The following is a 19,914-nucleotide window of genomic DNA, read 5'->3' on the forward strand; positions in this document are numbered from 1 at the left end:
CACGCTATTCCCCCCCCCAGTTCCCCTTCCCCCCGAACGGCCGACCAGAGGAGGCGCTAGTGCAGCGACCAGGACACATACCCACATCCGGCTTCCCACCCGCAGACACGGCCCATTGTGTCTGCAGGGACGCCCGACCAAGCCGGAGGTAACACGGGGACTCGAACCGGCGATCGGAATGGACCGCTACACCACCCGGACGCCTTTGCCTGTTTTTGTTTTTATTATATATATAGTCTCTATGTGAGTACTAAATCTTGTGAAGAAATAAACAATAATACTCTTTCCTGCACAATACGCACAGCAGACCAGAGGTTATGCCCTGAAATTACAACAGGGGGGTCTTCAAGTGGGCCGCGAGCCCATTTACATATATCCATATAAACGGTCCTACATGTGTAATAATTAAAAGACAAAAAGTAGTTCCATGCATCCTTTATTCCATAATGAGCATTAAAACATCCAGTGTTGTGTTGGGTCAGCAACACACATACTAACAGTTTATTTTCACGGCACATTTAAGGCTTTTATTCGGTCTGCTGTTGTTGTTGTTGTTTTTACACCTTCACCGAAATCTGATTCTACTTGCCTTTCTGTGTCTGATTTGCATATTGCAGCTCCAGTGTTAAAATCAAGAGGACTAGAAGGACCCTTTACTCGGGGCTTATATATATATATATATGTATATATGCATATGTATGTATATGTATAGAGGAGATATCTGAAGTATTACATGACATAGGATTAACCTTACAAATCATTTTCAAACACAGTGTAAACCTATCAACATTTATACTGGAAAACCTTGTAAAAACGTCAGTATCAAAACAATAATTCGGACTAAAGCAGGGTTTCCCTGCCCTTCACGGGAGGGACTACAGTAAAACGTGCTGAGGAGCACGTCCTCCGAACCGCCTCAGCCCCGGCGGCTGAACGGCGGAACGGAAGGCGGCTGGAAAACCGATCAACAGCAACGGAAAAATCAAGACGATGCTCGGCTTGCCTACGCCTCCATCCTTCACACACAAATCCTTCCGGTTCAAACCAAACCGACTCGTTGTTCCTTCCTTCATTTGCAACAGCGTGACAGCGATACAATCAACACGCGCGTACGCGCCCGCGCCACTATGACGTCATCTGCGCGCGCGTTCATTATTGCCGGAGCGGCCCGCTCCCGTTTCCTGGTTAACAACGCGGGTCTTTGGAGTGAGAACCGGGATGAGGGCCGTCTAATGCCCCTTTCCCGCTACGTGTCCCGGCTCGGCTCGGCTCCACCTTTTTCCTTCCGTTTTCCATTACTGGAAAGTACCCGCGCTTTGGTAGCTTTTCTGGTACCAACTTCGTCAAGGTTAAAAAAAAAAAAACTGGAGCGGGAACCAAAATCAATGCAGACCTCTGATTGGTCAGAGACCGTCACGCGTCATTTTGCGTCATCAATGCGCGCATGGGCTATCATCCGCCATTTTTAAACACCGAAGCGGTCGAAATCTTGAATTCATTATGAAATTTTGGGGGGGGGGGATGGAGAGCCGAAAATCCGGCTACACCTAGGGGGCGCTGTTACGGTAATGGAAAACCACACAGAAGCGAGTCGAGCCGAGCCGGTGTAGTGGAGAAGGGGGCATAATAATCCTGGTGTTCAACCACTCATGGCTCCAATACCCGACCACAGAGGATGAAGAGGAGTGACTTGGCTCAGGAAAGACAAAAGGGGGGGGGTGGGGTGGGGTAAAAAGTGATCAAAGTCCATTTGGTTTTAGTACCCTTGTCGTCATTTCGGGTTTTCTTCCAAGCAGTGGGGTTGTCACAGTGATGGACTTGATTCCTCTAACGAATAGCAGCAGACGCGGGTTCTTCTGGAGAGCCCGCCAGAGTCGACGGGAGCGTTTGGGAGGGACGTCCACAAACCTAAGGCTTTGCTTCGTAGTGCCAAATGACTCGACTAAGATACGTGCACGCCCGAAACCAGACAGACAGGTGGCGGGCGGCGTGTAGAGTGGCGGTCCTGGGATGGGGGGATGGTTCACAGATCAACGAGGGTACATGTAGATGTTGTAAACAAACGCCTCTTGCGGTCGCGGGTGAACCCAGCGCCGTGCTCCCGGGCAGCTGTGGTTCTGTCTGATACCGCCGTCCAGCGCTTATTACACAAGACCTCCACCTAGCAAGACCAGCCGCCACACACAGTAGATGCACAGGGAGCACACTGAGTCACACACACACACACGCACGCACGTACACACACGCACAAAGTAGTTTTTTTCGTTTCTCTGGAAAGCAGAAAAACCTGGAATGCAAATTTTCGTAAGAAAAACAAACGATAAAAAACACATCTGGAAAATGAACCATTACCTGAAAACATCTGCACGTCAAAAGTGCATGTGTACAACCAACCCTGATTTTTAAATTATAACACAGAAGAAGAAGAAGAAGAAGAAGAAGAAGAAGAAGAAGAAGAAGAAGAAGAAGAAGAAGAAAATGTATATCTGAGGTGTGAATTCTGATAATCTTCCATCAGGTACAAAATAATAGAAAAAACAAAAATCAAGCATAATCATCATCATCATCATCATCATCAGAAAGTCTCTTACGCAGAAGAGAGGACTGCGTCTGTGAAATGGAGTAGTCAGCAACTTAAAAATGGCCGAGACTGAAACTGCGACACAGGAGTTGTAGTTGTAGACGCGCCTCACCAGAGAGGTCGAAGTCGACGACAACAAGCCGAGAAATGAAAGAGAAAAGCTGCGCGCACCCGAGGGCGGGAGTTGAGTCCAGATCCAGGATCAAGTGCAAACACTTAACAGCCCCTCACCTCCGGGCAAACCAGGCCCAGCTCGGACATATGAGCGTATGGACTACAAGGAATTGGCCTACGGTGGACTAGGCCTGGCCCGAACCCAGGCTACATCTTAACAATTCAAAGTCATCTCGTCTTCATTCTCCTTCACATACGGAACTGCAAATGGCTCCTCGCACCGAGGAGGGCGATGTGATGATCAGTCCTAACCAGACACTGTCCTCCTCCGTGTCCACTTCTGTCCATCTGCTTAAAGGGAGTTTAGAAGATGAGGAGGCCTTCTTGAGAGTGTTGAGATGCAGCCCCGCGCCGAGGCGGTCGGTCTCAGGAGGTGGGAAGCTCGAAGGAGATGAACTGCTTGAGCCTCTCCAAGTACTGAGCGTAGAGCTCGATGTCGTTGTGGCCGGCGCCCTCCACCCAGAGGGGCTCCACGGCGCGAGGGCAGCGCTCGTACATGGCCAGGCCGTGAGAGAAGTCGATCACCTCGTCCTCCGTACCGTGGATCACCAGCACCGGGGACGCCACCTTGGACACCTTGTCAATGCTGCCAGGAGACAAGAGAGAGACAGCACATGTTAAGAGAGGAAAAAAAACGAAGGACCAAGATAGATAAACCCAAAAAGGAGGAAAGCAGACAGAGACAGAAAGATTGAGAAAGAGAGCGACAGAGAGAGAGAGAGAGAGAAAGAGGCCGAGAGAGAGAGAAAGATTGAGAGAGCTGAGAGTGTGAGAGCGAGCGAGACAGAGAGAGAGGGAGAACGAGAGAGAAAGAGAGTGAGACAGACAGAAGGAGAGAGAGCGAGACAGAGAGAGGGGGGAGAGAGCGAGAGAGAGAGAGAGCGAGAGAGAGAGAGAGAGAGAGAGAGAGAGAGAGAGAGAGAAAGAGCGAGACAAGAGAGAGAGACAGAGAAAGAGCGAGACAGAGAGAGAAAGAGCGAGACAGAGAGAGACAGAGACAGAGAAAGAGCGAGACACAGAGAGAGAGAGAGAGAGAGAGAGAGAGAGAGAGAGAGAGAGAGAGAGAGAGAGAGAGAGAAAGAGCGAGACAGAGAGAGAGAGACAGAAAGAGCGAGACAGAGAGAGAGAGAGAGAGAGAGAGAGAGCGAGACAGAGAGAGAGAAAGAGCGAGACAGAGAGAGAGAGAGAGAGCGAGACAGAGAGAGAGAGCGAGACAGAGAGAGAGAGAGAGAGAGAGCGAGACAGAGAAAGAGCGAGACAGAGAGAGAGAGAGAGAGAGAGAAAGAGCGAGACAGAGAGAGAGAGAGAGAGAGAGAGAGAAAGAGCGAGACAGAGAGAGAGAGAGAGAGAGAGAGCGAGACAGAGAAAGAGCGAGACAGAGAGAGAGAGAGAGAGAGAGAGAGAAAGAAAGAGCGAGACAGAGAGAGAGAGAGAGAGAGAGAAAGAGCGAGACAGAGAGAGAGAGAGAGAGAGAGAGAGAGAGAGAGAGAGAGAGAGAGAGAGCGAGAAAGAGCGAGACAGAGAGAGAGAGAGAGAGAGAGAGAGAGAGAGAAAGAGCGAGACAGACAGAGAGAGAGAAAGAGCGAGACAGAGAGAGAGAGAGAGAGAGAAAGAGCGAGACAGAGAGAGAGAGCGAGACAGAGAGAGAGAGAGACAGAGAGAGAGAGAGAGAGAGAGAGAGAGAGAGAGAGAGAGAGAGAGAGAGAGAGAGAGAGAGAGAAAGAGCGAGACAGAGAGAGAGACAGAGAGAGAGACAGAGAGACAGTGGAAAGTGTAACGTCCATCAGGTGGCCATCTGCAGTTTTCTGCAGTGGTTCCAGTAACAGCGGTGTTGAAGTGAAGTAGCGCAGCACATCACATGGCCAAGCTATGTGTGAGGAAGAAGAAGTGGTTACTATAAACGCAGCTGCAAGAATACTTTCCACTCACATCTCAGGATGATTGATTTGAAAGAGAACTTAATTTAATCGTAATTACAATTATTCTAATTATGAGTTAACTTCCCTGCCTCGTTCTTCTATTTCTATCAGCGGCCGTGTCTCATTCTTGTAGGACCCGCTCTGCGGGGAGTGGTTGCTGTGTGGGGTGTGTTGAGTGGGCCTCTGCCTCTCGGTGGGTGCATGGAGAGCTGGTTTCCCTGCTGCTCTGCTCCCGCTGGACTGGGGCAGCGTGTCACCACATGCACATGATGCACAATATTCCCTTCTCAGCCTTTCAGCAGCACCACGAGCAGTAATATCAGGGGTCAGGAATATTTATTTGCATTTCATTCCATGAACCTGCACACATGAAATGACACGAAACATCGTTTCCCGCAGCAGTACAACACAAACACAACAACACATAGCCACACTATGAAAACTACAAAACACATATATCCAACAAAACAAAAAAAATCACTGTCCAAGAGAGCGAACGCCAGGATGACTGTCGGAACTGCCGGTGTGCATGAGCTAGCAGTTAGCTTAGCCTGCCCCACTTCCGCGTCCTGTCAGACCGCCCTCTGTGTTTCCTCCTCGGGCGCAGCTCTGGTCAGGGCCGCGGTCCCTGGGCCCACCGGATGCAGCAGACCACGCTCTCCCAGCCAGACACCTCCGACACACCTCCCCGCACTCCACACGACGACACCAAAAACACAGTAAATGCTAGGCGAGGCCGCCGCCAGACCGCCCGCAGTTACGGAACTGCTGGTCTGCATAGGTTAGCAGTTAGCTTAGCCTGCCCCGCTTCCGTGTCCTGTCAGACCGCCCTCTGTTTCCTCCTAGGGCACAGCTCCAGGCAGGGCTGTGGTCCCTGGGCCCACAGGACAGAAGACCAGCCTCCCCCAGCCGATCCAGCACCAGCTCTCCCAGCCATCAAATGAAGACACAAACTTAGATGTGGACAAAGACACTGCATGGACGGTACTGGGTGAGGCCTCCGCCAACATGAATTTGCAATATATATCATATACTATATATAATATGAATATGTTATTTTCGTTAGCATGTGATAAATGTGGAATGAGCTGGAGCCGCTGTGCCGACTCATTTTGAAAGAGTAACGGCCAACAGGGGGAGTCCCACTTCCTTGTTTACCAGTGACATCGTTAGTCGGCCGAACAATCATGTAGCTTCAATAACGTCATTGGTCACCTGGTCCAGCGGAGCAATCATGTAACTTGATCATTCCATGATCAGCCAGTCACAGACATTCATGTTTGCAGGGCTGGCCCGTTAGTCCAGTCCAGCCACGAAGGTTTTGAGCAGGTGTAGTCAAGGCTCACACTACATACTGTCACGACCACAAATGTGCAGTCACGACTCACGACCAAAATATGGATGTTTTATCAGAAATAAAGTACACCGAGTCATCAACTAAGATACCATGATAGTGTCTGGTTCAATTAAAACTAATGAATCCTTAACTTTGAAACCAGTATGATCAAATTTATACCCTTCACGAAGAAATACAATGAATCTCATGAAATAGATTTACTTTTTAAAAAAAATTGAATAGTTATTGATTTACTTGGGAAAACATTGATGAAATAGCACAAAAAAAATATATTTACAAGGTAGATGTAAACCAAATCTTCTTCTTATACTATATATTATAGTGTTTTGGTAGTGACACATCTTGGGAGAGAGAAAAAAATCCCAAACTGAAAATACCAGGGGTGGGAAAAGTCACAAATCTCACGATTTCCCTTCAGGACGATACGGTGGACGCCTGGATAAGCAGGAGACTAAACACCATGGCAGTTCTCCGTTTTTCATTTACTTTAGGAATTCAGGCCCAACGTTTTGGCATCATCAAGGCACGTACTCAAACGTAATGCAAGTGCAGAAGCTCTAACAACACTTTGTGCCATCTTTTCTTGTTGTGTAACACAACTGCATTACGTTAAAACTTTAAAAACTACTAGAACGACCATGGCGGTCATTATGACCGCTTCGGATTTTCAAAGTTTAATAATTTTGTGAAGGAAAAGAAAGATACAGACCCGCCGCTCCCTGAATGCTCCTAAAATTGCATGTATTTGCATTAAAATGAGTTTTAGATCAATTGCACAAAAAAGTTGTGATAAGATCTCCCTAAAACGACCACCAGCGGTCAAAATGACCACATGTAATTTGTGTGTCATGTCACTATTTATGACGTGTGTTGGTCGCATCATTTCCTTCACACCACTGAGTTCTTTTTTTACATTTCCTGTTTTACAGGCCTTGTTACGTTTGTTAGATTAGCAATATGTGTTTTCCATTTTGTTTTTCGGGTGTTATTTCCAATGTGTCTGGGTTACGGCCGCCGTTTCAGACGCAGCATGACTACCACCGAGGCATCGCAGTATTTACAGGCGTTGGACAGCGGCCATTTTAACTTGTTTGACAAATAGTATTGTAATGATCACAGATGTGTAGACTCGCTAGCCCACGGACCCTTTAGTCGACTGGTTAGCGCAGTCGCCCGTGGTGCAGTCGCCCATGGTGCGGGCGACCCGGGTTCGCGTCCCGGCTGCGGTGGATTCCCGGCTGCCTCCTGAACTTGCTACAGTATTAAAGTTGTTCAAATGTTAATTTTGGCATCAGTCGTTTCCTAACAGACATACTAACATATGTAATGCATTAACATCTCAGTTGGGTATTTATCTTGACAGAATATAGAGTTTAAAAACCGGCGGTCATTTTGACCGCCCATGGTCATTTTATGTAGGAGTGAAATCCCAGTTTTTCTGAAACGGGGAGCGTCTCGAACCGTGAAGACCGTATAGAATGATTCGGAATTCGATCCAGTATCGTCCCACCCCCAGAAAATACAATGAGAATTAACTGCACAATTACAGGAAATGTGCACCTTGGATATCATACAATTTACATACATACAAAGTTTGGGGGGGAAAGACATTATTTATTTCTAGATGCTTCCAACTCTGATTTTGAAACAGTTCTGTAGAATGGCCCACGTAGAGAAACCTCTGAAAGGACTAAATGATGCTCAGCTCTTCTGTACAGCCTCTATGGAGAGGACCCAGCGCTCTCTGTGCGAACCCCGGTCCCTGTCATGCATACCAATTCCTCGCTAATCACCCCGGTCTATCAGTAAGTGTTATGGCTCAGCCTCAGTGGTGCCCTGCTATTCACACAGAGGTGAGTCGGGAGATTAGCGTTGGGAATCATCAGGAGCTCATTACATCCCAGATGGACTAAAACTACTGCCATGTTCTCTCCACACTCAGGACGTAAAGACAGACCATGGCATGTCCAGAGACTGCCATCACACACACACAAACACTGCATATGTATGCCTATAAGCACAAAGACACACAAACACAATCACGCATACACATTTGTTCACATCAGCAAGCGGAGCCAACGGCATTCCCTACCCAGTGTGATCCAAGTCTCACCTGCCAGATTTAACGGGAATCCCCAAACTGGGGCAGTTTACAATCTCCTGGACATGGCACCAAATGGCCATCCACAAGATCTCCATGTTTTTGTTTTGTTTTGGGTTTTTTAGCCCATTTCCTCACCCAGGTCTCAGGTGTGGAATGAGACCACAGGTCAGAGAGACCTCCACTGGTGTCAAACTGAGAATGAAACAGCCCATATACAAACACTAGGGCTGCCCCGGATACCATTTTTTGGGCTCTGAAGGTTTGGTAGTAATCAACAGTGAATATTTGGAGCTTGGGGGGGACACGACTCGGGAAGAGCTCAGCCAGATATTTCTCCGTTGTTGGCTGAGCTGGACGGCACAGCGGTGCAACACGTGTCTTTCGGTTTAATTAAAAACGTTAATTGACAGTTGGAGACTTAAATGTTCCTCCCTGCTGTATGTGGTCTGTGCGTGGGTGCTGGAAACTAAACAAATAACAAAAAACAGAACAAGTACAAGTGCGTGAAGAACCGAGGCCACTGTCCACAGTGCCATCTTGATGAAATGCCTCCTAGACTACTAATGTTGGGATCAGACTACACGAAGTCAGCCCCATTTTGACATGATTTTGTGATTGCCGACAAATTTCCTGCGTTGGACCCAATTACGAACGCCGGGAACGATGAGCGGGCGTCTTTACCTCGTGTAGTGTGACATAATTGAAGAACAGCGATGTGGCGTCTGAGACGCCCCAACACCCCGACGAAAAGTCTGGCATGTCAGAGAGTTTGTGAACCCTTCAGAATTTTCTATATTTCTGCATAAATATGACCTAAAACATCATCAGACTTTCACACAAGCCCTAAACGTTACACAACTCTTACATATCAAATGTTTAAAAAGCATAAAAATAGGCAATAAGTGTTTAAAACCACTACTTTTTCCTTTCCGGTTGAATATTCCACATAAATTCTCCATTTATTCTGAAAATACAATTTATGCTCTTGATGATAGTTGTAACAGGACAATAAGTGCACACACTCCACTCAAACTATCTGAGCAGCAAACACGAATTAACATCTAGTCAGACTGTTTCAACACAGATAAAATAGTTCATTTAAATAAAGTGAAATAACAGCAAACTGAATTAGTGTTGCAGTGAACCAGAGCATAACAAAGGGGCCATGAGTAGAAGTAAAAAAAAAAAGTTAAATGAATTATCATATTTTTTTTTAAATCCTGGTTCAGTTTTTTTTTTGGTTTGGTTTTTTTTTTTTGGACATTTTCCACCTTTATTAGACAGCGATAGTAGAAAGAGACAGGAAAGGCAGGGGAGAGAGAGGGGATGACATGCAGCAAAGGGCCCAGGCCGGATTCGGTCCCTGGCTGCTGTGTTAAGGACTCAGCCTTATGTGGTACCACTCTACCAGAGGAGCAACTGGGGCGCCCCATGAATTATCATATTTACTAAGTGTCCCAAGACATCCATCCATCCATCATCTTAACCGCTTGTCCTGCTCTCAGGGTTGCGGGGAGCTGGAGCCTATCCCAGCAGTCATTGGGCGGCAGGTGGGGAGACACCCTGGACAGGCAGCCAGTCCATCACACACACACACACACACACACACACACACACACACACACACACACACACACACACACACACACACACACACACACACACACACACACACACACACACACACACACACCTAGGGACAATTTAGTATGGCCGAGTCACCTGACCTACATGTCTTTGGACTGTGGGAGGAAACCGGAGCCCCCGGAGGAAACCCACACAGACACGGGGAGAACATGCAAACTCCACACAGAGGACGACCCGGGACGACTCCCAAGGTTGGACTACCCCGGGGCTCGAACCCAGGTCCTTCTTGCTGTGAGGCAACCATGCTAACCACTGTGCCACCATGCCGCCCTGTGCCAAGACATGCAATATAAAAAAAGAATTAAAAAAAAAAAACAATTGTAAATATGCCTGCTACCAAGGGAAGTCACACTCAGCTGACAAAGGAAATGTACACGAGGTTTAAGTAAACCAAATGAAATGGCCTTTACTGTAAAGAACACAGATTGCAAACACATTAGTTCAGAAACCTATCGATGGTTGGGTTCTGACCAATCAGAACCATTATAATTACCAAGGGTTCTAGATACCCAGTCAATCACTCTATTGACAACAACAGTAAAGATAATAAATTGCCTAAACCATTTCTGGTATTATTATTTATTTAGGACATGGTAAAGTCTAAGATAGGTCAACTAAAGGCTTACTTCCCAAACTCCACTGTCTACTACTACTACTACTACTACTACTACTACTACTACTACTACTACTACTACTAGTACTTTCGGCTGCTCCCGTTAGGGGTCACCACAGCGGATCATCCGTTTCCATCTCTTCCTGTCTTCTGCGTCTTCCTCTGTCACACCAGCCACCTGCATGTCCTCCCTCACCACATCCATAAACCTCCTCTTTGGCCTTCCTCTTCTCCTCTTCCCTGGCAGCTCCATATTCAGCATCCTTCTCCCAGTATACCCAGCATCTCTCCTCCACACATGTCCAAGCCATGTCAATCTTGTCTCTCTTGCTTTGTCTCCAGACCGTCCAACCTGAGCTGTCCCTCTAATATACTCGTTCCTAATCCTGTCTTTCTTCATCACTCCCAGTGAAAATCTTATCATCTTCATCTCTGCCACCTCCAGCTCCACCTCCTGTCTTTTCGTCAGTACCACTGTCTCCAAACCATACAACATAGCTGGTCTCACTACCATCTTGCAAACCTTCCCTTTAACTCTTGCTGGTACCCTTCTGTCACAAATCCCTCCTGACACTCTTCTCCACCCACTCCACCCTGCCTGCACTCTCTTCTTCACCTCTTTTCGGCACTCCCCTTTACTTTGGATTCCCCAACTCCACTGTACGACAGCTAAAGTCTGTGCCTCCAGTCCGCACACATACCTACACACATCCTTCTGTGTTTTCAATGTCAATGGACATCAAACCACTGGAAATGTTTTGACCAGTGCTTGATATGCTTATTCCCGTCAGAAGTTAGGACCAGAGAAACATAAGTCTGCACTCTGCATACTGCAATGACTTAAAACAGCTACGACAAATCACAAATACCTTAGTATTTCGATGCCAGTTACCCCTAAACCCTTATTATTAACACCACCTAGCCATTGGTTCAGAGCTGTGGACGACACCTGGGTTAAATTAAATCTCGGGACGTACCACGTTTCACCGACCACATGAACTCTGTGGACGATCACATCAAGTTCACCAGGGAGGACGTGAAAAAATGACAGATTCTTAAGACTTCTTAGACCCTTCTTAGACTGTGAAATTGCAGGTGGTGATGGGGGACATTTGATTGTTGATGTTTACCATAAACCAACAAGTACTGATCAGTACTTAAGGTTTGACTCTCATCATCCTTCATCATTCATCCTCATCACACTTCATTGAGTCTTGAGCAGATGATGATTTTATACTTAGCTGTTGTGTTAACTTTTTATCGTCGACCCTGCTTTGTTTTGATTTTATGCTGTCTGATACAGTGCTGCTTGTTTTTTACTGTCTTTTGTAAGGTGTCCTTGAGTGCTCTGAAAGGCGCCCACAAATAAAACATATTATTATTATTATTATCCACTGGAGCACAAACTAGGAATCATTGGGACGCTGAACCGCTGACCTGACAACATCCTCACCGACACAGCAGACGGGGAAGGGGAGAAATCCCACATTAAACAGGCCCTGTGGTTAAGTGTGGTTATGGTAACTGGGCGTTTATCAAAGCCAGGAAGACGCCCAAACAGTGCGCCAGCCAACTGAAGAGAGGAAAAGGACAACAGCTGTTTAAGTGTAAACCAGTGCCGATTCCGTGTGTGGCAGGAGTGTCGGAACAGTTGATCACATTTTCCATTTGGTATTTTCCTAGCACGTCTCAGTTGCTTTCAACCAAATTGGTCCACCCCAAGGATCAGGTCTCCCGGCACAGACAGAGCAATGTAGTGTACGCTGTTAAGTGCAGGGAAGACTGCCGGGAATGGTACATCAGGGAAACCAAACAGATGCTGGCCAAGAGGATGGCACAACACATGAGAGCTAACCCAGCAGGCCAGGACTCCACAGTCTACACCATGTACAGGCCAGTGACCACTCTTTCAAGGATGAGGATGTGCACATCCTTGATAGGGAAGAGTGCTGGTTTGAACGGGGAGTCAAAGAGGCCATCTACATGAAGTGGGAACGACCATCCCTGACACTGGGGGGGGGGGGGGGGCTAAGAGTACATCTGTTGCCATCTTAAAATGGTGTGAGTGCAACCATTCCCCAATCCTCTGTGAATAGTACACATGGCCATTGTAACTCTAGTTAATGATCACGGTAATCTGCATATAAAACCGACCATTGGTTTCGGTCGTTATGCCACTGCATGGTTTATAAGGGTGGGGATACCTGCAGTCAGTTGAGACTGAAGAGGTCACTCAGATGAGTGATGAAACGTTTCTCTCAATGAACCTTGTGTCCAGATGTACTGATTCAACTTTCTGCGTAGCTCCAAAAGATCTCAAGTCCAGTGTAAGTCAATCAGAGTCTAATGGGGTCTCAGTCACTAATTTCAAGTCTGGTAGACAGTGTGAGGGTGGTCAGTTTGAAAATTATTGTTCCATTAAGAGGATTTTAAAGATTAAAAAAGTGGCATGTTGAAGCACGTCTGCCTTGATTGACAGGTCTACGAACCTGTCTGCCACCGAGGTTTTGCCCCAGCTTCACACATGGTCCACCCCGTTGCCCAAATTTGGATTTTCCGGCTCCAACAACTGACAAAAATGGCAACAAGCATAAAGCCAAACTTCAGGCTTAAAAATGGCCCTTCACAAACCAATGGGTGACGTCAACAGCATGATGTCCCATCTTTTTTATACAGTCTATGGTTAGAATATTGTGCCTGCCACCTAGTGGTCAGAGATGTAACCAATACAATGAAGTAGTCCTGTTGCCATGTCTCTGTGTGTAATCCTCAGAGCTGATGCAGTATTTTTGAAAATCGATAAAATATTGTGAAAGATAGTATCGTGATACTCATCCTCTAAAATGCTTCTGAAATTCTGACTTTCTGTTGGAATGGCAGCTCACTGAAACAATGTAGCCAATTATAACTACTCAATAGCAGGGTGTAGAGACTAAGCCCACACTTAAAGCCCCTGAGGGGTTGCTAGACAGGCACCTAATTGACGTGCTTGTAGCCACTTCGCGTTACGTGAGTCTATGAAATAGTATTCAAACTTGTTTAAGTTGAAACTCTATATTTATTACTCACCGCAATGAATCTATAAAACGTCATACATCATAAACAGTCCAATATTCCAAATTTACACTTGTATCGCTTGCCAGCCTAGCGTGGCCTGCAGCAGCGAAGTGGTCAAAAAACTGTGTGTGCTCCCCTCCGTCAAGCAACACCTATCACCTGATTGAATGTTCTCACCTATATTGCTGTGAGCCCATAGCAATTAGAGTGACACCTGTGGACCAATTAAGTGCTTATGAGATGAGACCAAATGGCTCCTACACAGGGTATGAGCATGTGTATATGTTCTCCTCACCTTGGGAAAGCATCAAAGCAGTAGGTCTTGCGGGTATCGGGGAAGGCCACACGCAGCCCTGACATGAGCGGAGAATGGAGGATGACAGCAGCACACTCGTAACGAGCCGCCAGGTCCACCGTGGGCACTGTGCCGATGCTCTGACCATAAAGGATGATGTTCTCAGGAGTCACGCCATACCTGGGCACCAGAGGAAGAACGAAGAGACAACAGTGAGGCCAAATTTATTTAAAGATAGTCAAGTGAAAAGAAAGAACAGAATAGAATACACTTTACTTGTCATTTGTACATACACACAATGAAATTCACTCTCTGCATTTAACCCATTCTAGCTGTGTAGCTAGGAGCAGTGGGCAGCTGCCATCCAGCACCAGGGGACCAATTCCAGTTATTTCTTCCTATTGCCTTGCTCAGGGGCACAGACAGGAGTATCAACCCTAACATACATGTCTTTTTGAGAAGATTAACTAAAAACAGATCCAAACTGTGCAAGGATGTCTGCATGTAGGAATACAAATACAGTCTGGGGCAACACTATGGCAGGTCTGAAACTACAGCACAAAAAAGGCTTGCAGGTAGTAAGATGAGCTTTACGGTCCCTACAGCTGGGGAGGGAAGAAGAGGGAATTGCCGCTATGCCTGCAGTAAAAAAAAGAGTTTTGGAAGCAGACAGTCGATGTGAAGACAGCCCGAGGAACAAGAGAAATCAGAGGGAGGAATATAATTCTGCTGGCACCGGGACCCACACAATGCCATCCCTTAACAACTAGATTTAGGAGGCAGTTTGGCTGCATAGCTCGACAACAATGAACCATCTGAGACTGAGATAAAATTGTCTTCTAGGTTTGAGGGAAAATTTGCCCTTTACAAGAAATGACAATGTGATCCTCATCAAAAGAGGATGGTTATGTAGTTTTAAGAATGGGTCTATGACAGAAGAAAGGGGGTTGTTACTTAGGATGTTGTGTACTTGGGTTCTGTGGATGTAGTGTGAAAAAAAGAAAAGGACAGTCTGAAAGTACGAGCTGGGGAGAGGTCAAGTCCCTAGGTAGTTTTTCTGTCACTTTAGGAGCCCCATTTAATTATGACACTCCAAAGCACGCAGACGAAAGACCAGGCTTTGACAGCTGGTCTTTTACACTGACAGATTTGAGCCATCAGTTCAGCCCGATAAACTCCACAAACTCCACTAGAGATAGGGGGAGAGGGAGGGAGAGAGCGAGAGATAGGAAAGACAGTGGAAAGTGGAACTGCAGTATGAGAGTACCACGCACAAACACTTTGTCTCTTGGCAGGCCTCCCTGGTGCGGTCAGCCACAAGGGAATGTGAGCCTCAGGATCCCTTGTCTCAGGTATGCACCAGGTCGCACATGATATTGAAAACACATTTGTTACATGACCTGGGAAGCGATAAAGCTTTTCACAGGTGTTACGCTCCTGCAAGGTGAGACAAAAAAGGCAATCAAGCTACAGAGGGACAACATGTTCTCTGGCCACATTTTCACATTCCGGGGAAGAATGCCGTCTAGGAATGCAGAGAGATAGATCAGAAATGTCCAGTCCGACCAAGTAGATAGAGACATGACAAAAAGATAGAAGCAAAGAGACGAATTACTGTCCAATGCAATGATACCATCAAAACAGCTCCTCAACAGAACAGCTGGGGTCTGACAAATCCATACTAACTGCACTTGATTCAACGTGGGAAATCAGGATTTCACATTGGAAGTAAAAACCTCTGAATTAAACATGTTTTAGTGCATCAGCTTGGAGCAACCCAGAACACAGATGTCCATTAGAAACAAATGTTTGTTTGGCAAACATCTGTCTCTCAACTGCAGAGGTAATTTTACCCACTGAAGCTAAATTAGCATACAGGGCCAACGCATGATTAATAGGGATCAGGGTCTGACACGGCACGGTAGCCGAGCGGTTAGCATCTCACAGCAAGAAGGTCCTGGGTTCGAACCCCAGGCCATTCTAGGTCCTTTCTGTGTGAAGTCTGCATGTTCTCCTCATGTCTGTGTGGGTTTCCACCGGGTGCTCCATTTTCCTCCCACCATCAAAAAGACATGCACATTACGGTTAATACTACTGCCTGTGCCCCTGAGCAAGGCAATGGAAAGAAGAGCTGGAGTTGGTCCCACGGCGCTGCAGCTGCCCAGTGCTCCTATACAATATAGGATGGGTTAAATGCAGAGAATATATTCATTGTAAAGAATACAATGTCAAATAAAGTGGCTTTCACTCTTTCTGGCCCGGGGCCAGAAAAAGTTTATGCAGGGCAAGTTGATTGGCCAGTCACTGGCCTGTCTGGGCCAGTACCTGGTCATCAGAGTCATGGTTAGGTCCCTTTAAATCTTTCCCGCCCTAGCGTCATTCATCCATCATACTCGCACTCGAAAAAAATGTCCGCGAAAGACACATACATACACCTGGGCAGAAGTCAGCAACTATGGTATGTTTTGTACAGTTTGCCAGCAATTCCCTGCACAGGCTGATCGAGGGGGTTTGTATTTTAAGGGACTAGCAATTATTGAAAACATGCTCTCGAGACGTGCATGACAAAAGCAGAAACCACTTGCCATGTATGCTAATCAAGCAGATGGTGGACAACCTTTCATCAGGCCCACTTAACATCTGGACAAGACAGGAAGTGGACTGCTGTGCTACAAAGACATTTCTCTATGCCGCCTATCTCCTCTGAAATCTGTGTATGCACGCAGCACTGTACACGGGTATGGAAAGTGAAAGCTGAGCGGCAGGGGAGTGGGGGACATACAATTGTACTCAGGCACAGTATGAAGCAATCGTACTTAATATGCAAACACCCCTAGAGTCACCAGAGGATGGAGAAGCTTATTAACACAGCCTACCACACCGTAAAGTGTGAGCAACCCTTCAGTGCTTATCAAAAGACTGTTGCTCTTTTAAAAGAGGAACACAGTGGACACAGGATCTCAATACATTCCCAATGTGGCATGTGAAGGCACACAAACAAATTTTATAAAAAAAATTGAAATTTTATAAAAATTCATCAGTTGCATATAAGAATCAATTTTAATTTACTTAACACATTATATGAGAAAAAAACAAATGTATAGTATTTAATAAAGCGAATAAATCACCAAAACTGTGGAAAAAAGTTTTTTTTTTTTTCCTGACTTCCTTTTAACTTCAAGTACACACTGGAGCCCTGTATTTTGAGAGTGGAGGGCTTGAGATGGACTATACGGTTTAAGGAGATCAGACAGGTATGATCAGCAGAAGCACCTTGAAGTCTGATCTAACATGGATAGGAAGCCAGTGGAGGGGGGCAAGAATTGGTGTAATATTATAAAATTTTCTTGTTTTAATTAGGAGGACATGGCAGCACCACCTAGTCTAAGAGAAGTCCAGGATGCCATCAGGAAGATGAAAATCAACAAGGCTGCTGGTCCAGAGGGAATACTGGCAGAAGTACTGAGGACAGGTGGACCTACACTCCTCATACATATCCATGCCCTGCTACCTAAAATATGGGAATAAGGTAAATCCCTGTGCAATTTAGGGATTCACTCATTGGCTCTATCTTTAAGAAAGGGGACAAAGTTGAGTGCAGACATTACTGTGGCATTTCCTTGCTTTCCACCACAGGGAAAGCCCTGGCTATGGTCTTGGCCAGCATATTCCTCCCAATATCAGAGGTAATTCTGCCAGAATCCCAGAGCAGTTTCCGTCCTAACAGAGGCACCATGGACATGATTTTTATTGCTCGCCAACCCCAAGAAAAAGCCCAGGGACAGAATCAACCATTGTACATGGCCTTCACAGACTTAGCCAAAACTTTCAATTCCATCTAGCCCTCTGGCTAGTTCTGTTAAAAATTGGCTGCCCTGACAAATATATCAAGAGTACAACAACTACTGCATGACAATATGTCAGCTAGAGTACTCAGTGTTTATAGAGACAAGACAGAGTCCTTCAAGGTCCACACAGGAGTTAAATAAGGCTGTGTCATTGCCCCAACCCTGTTCTGTCTTTATTGTCACCATCCTCCAACTCACAGGTCCCAATCTGCCACAGGGAGTCAAAATCATGTACAGGACTGATAGGAATCTTATGAATATTAAGAGATTCCGGGCTAAAGGTAAAACCACCACCACATCCATCATAGAGCTGCAGTACGCAGACGACAATGCCTTAGTGTCCCTCATAGAAGAGGAACTACAGAGCATACTGGATGCCTTTGCAAAGCAGCTTGGCCTGGCCATTAACATAGAAAAGACCCATATTCTTTACCAACCCCCACCCAGCAGAAATATGCCTGCTCTGCCCCCATCCATCTCTGTAGACAATACCACACTTGAAAATGTGGAACAGTTCCTATAGCTTGGCAGCTTTCTCTACTCCAAAGCAACCACTGACATTGAAATATACCATTGTCTCAGTTGTGCCAGCTGGGCCTTCTCAAGATTGAGTAAAAGGGTTTTTGAAAACCGCGACCTTTGGGCCAGAACAAAAATCCTGGTGTACAAAGCGGTAATGCTGCCCACCATACTGTATGGGTCAGAAATCTGGATCACATATAGCAGGCACCTGAAGGCACTCGAGGAATACCAACAGCGATGCCTCAGAGGATCCTTAAGATCAGCTGGGAGGGTAAGCGCACCAACTTGAGCATCCTCGAGGAGGCCAACATGCCTACTATAATTGCCACCATCGCACAACGTCAGCTGAGATGGACTGGCCATGTCTTCCGCATATCTGACTTGCCTCCCGAAACTAGGCCTTTTACTCTCAGGTTATGACAGGATGCCGTGCCCTAGGAGGCCAAAAGAAGCGATATAATGATAACATCAGGGCCCACATCAAAAGGTTTGGCATATAACTTAACAACTGGGGACCAGCAGCAAAAAACAGGGACGCCTGGAGACTGGCTGTCCCTGAGGGTGCTTGGCACTACAAACATGACCTCCACTGTACTGCTGAAAACAAGCGCAGACTCAGAAAGGAGCGAGTTACCAGAAAGGCTCAAACCACATCCTCAACAATTCTTCACACCCTAGCCCACACTGTTCAAAATTATGTGGCTCCAGGATCGGCCTCTACGTCCACCTGAAGACCCACAAGGACCTAGAACAGTGGTACTCACTAATTTTCTTAAGAGAGCCACTTATGAGTAAGACCATTCCTCAAAGAGCCACAGAGCTTGCAAAACATTTTGCAAATACAAAGCTACACACATAGGCTATACGGCTACCCATGATCCCACGCTGTTACGTAGCCTACGTTCTTTGACGTATCTTCAGTATGCTACCATCTGCTGGATAATTCATTTCAATGTGCTAAAATGGGACATAAACGGAACCTATAGAAGTAAGGTATAGCTATGTTCTTATTGTTATCAGTGGCTCTATATGAGGTGCAAAACAAAGTCTCACGAGCCGTGTAAAGAGTAACACTGACCTAGAAGGTGGACAATCATACTTGACCCCGAGTGACCGCCGATGATAATGATGATGATGACTAACGTACAGTGGAAAATCCAGACTGGATTTAAATCATCACAAAACTCCAAGGCACTCTTTTAAAAATTGGGAGTGCCTTGAGTGCCTTGGAGTCTTCTTGTTATTTTTACATCAACACATATCCCCATTCAAAGAGCACCTCAAACAAACTATTTTAGTGTAGGAAGCGCTCCTACCCAAACATGTTTTTGGATTTAAATCATGCTTTGCTTACATGCTAGTGCATCATCACATATATAAAATATCACTGATTTAATCTTTAAGTTGTTCAACATCAGAACTTTTGAAAAGCCAAAGAAAACAGACCATTTTACTAAAATTCACCAAGAGATTCTCCTGGGGGAACAAACCCTCAAATCTGCCTGGCAAAGAACAACCATTTCTACACTATCCGAATCCTCCCAGAGCTGTCACCTATTCTCAGAGGTAACGGCAAATTTTTACAAGTCATCAAATTACAAATTACTGTGACCCTGAAATAAGTAACTTCTTGTTCCCCCAAACTTGATCAAAGAAACAACACTAAATCAGCCTAAACCAAGCAGAACTAAGACGACTCAATATAATGATGTCAGGGCTGTCACGATTATGATTCTAAATTGATCGAAACGAGCTTTCGATTTTGACCTTCGAAATAAAAAACAGGATCGGCGATTC

At 46.0% G+C, this 19,914-nt stretch overlaps 1 protein-coding gene across 1 annotated transcript in view; it reads right to left on the reverse strand.

The window, feature by feature from the left end:
- Positions 1 to 428: 428 nt before the first annotated feature.
- abhd17c (abhydrolase domain containing 17C, depalmitoylase) overlaps positions 429 to 19,914 on the reverse strand; it is a 40,876-nt gene continuing 21,390 nt past the window's right edge. The window contains exons 2-3 of the mRNA XM_056278578.1: positions 13,748 to 13,927; positions 429 to 3,341 (exon numbers count right to left, since the gene is read on the reverse strand). Of these exons, the coding sequence (XP_056134553.1) occupies positions 3,122 to 3,341; positions 13,748 to 13,927 (400 nt within the window). The 3' untranslated portion in view covers positions 429 to 3,121. The remainder of the gene's footprint in view (positions 3,342 to 13,747; positions 13,928 to 19,914) is intronic.

The sequence above is a fragment of the Lampris incognitus genome, chromosome 4 (assembly GCF_029633865.1).
Source record: "Lampris incognitus isolate fLamInc1 chromosome 4, fLamInc1.hap2, whole genome shotgun sequence".
NCBI lineage: Eukaryota > Metazoa > Chordata > Actinopteri > Lampriformes > Lampridae > Lampris > Lampris incognitus.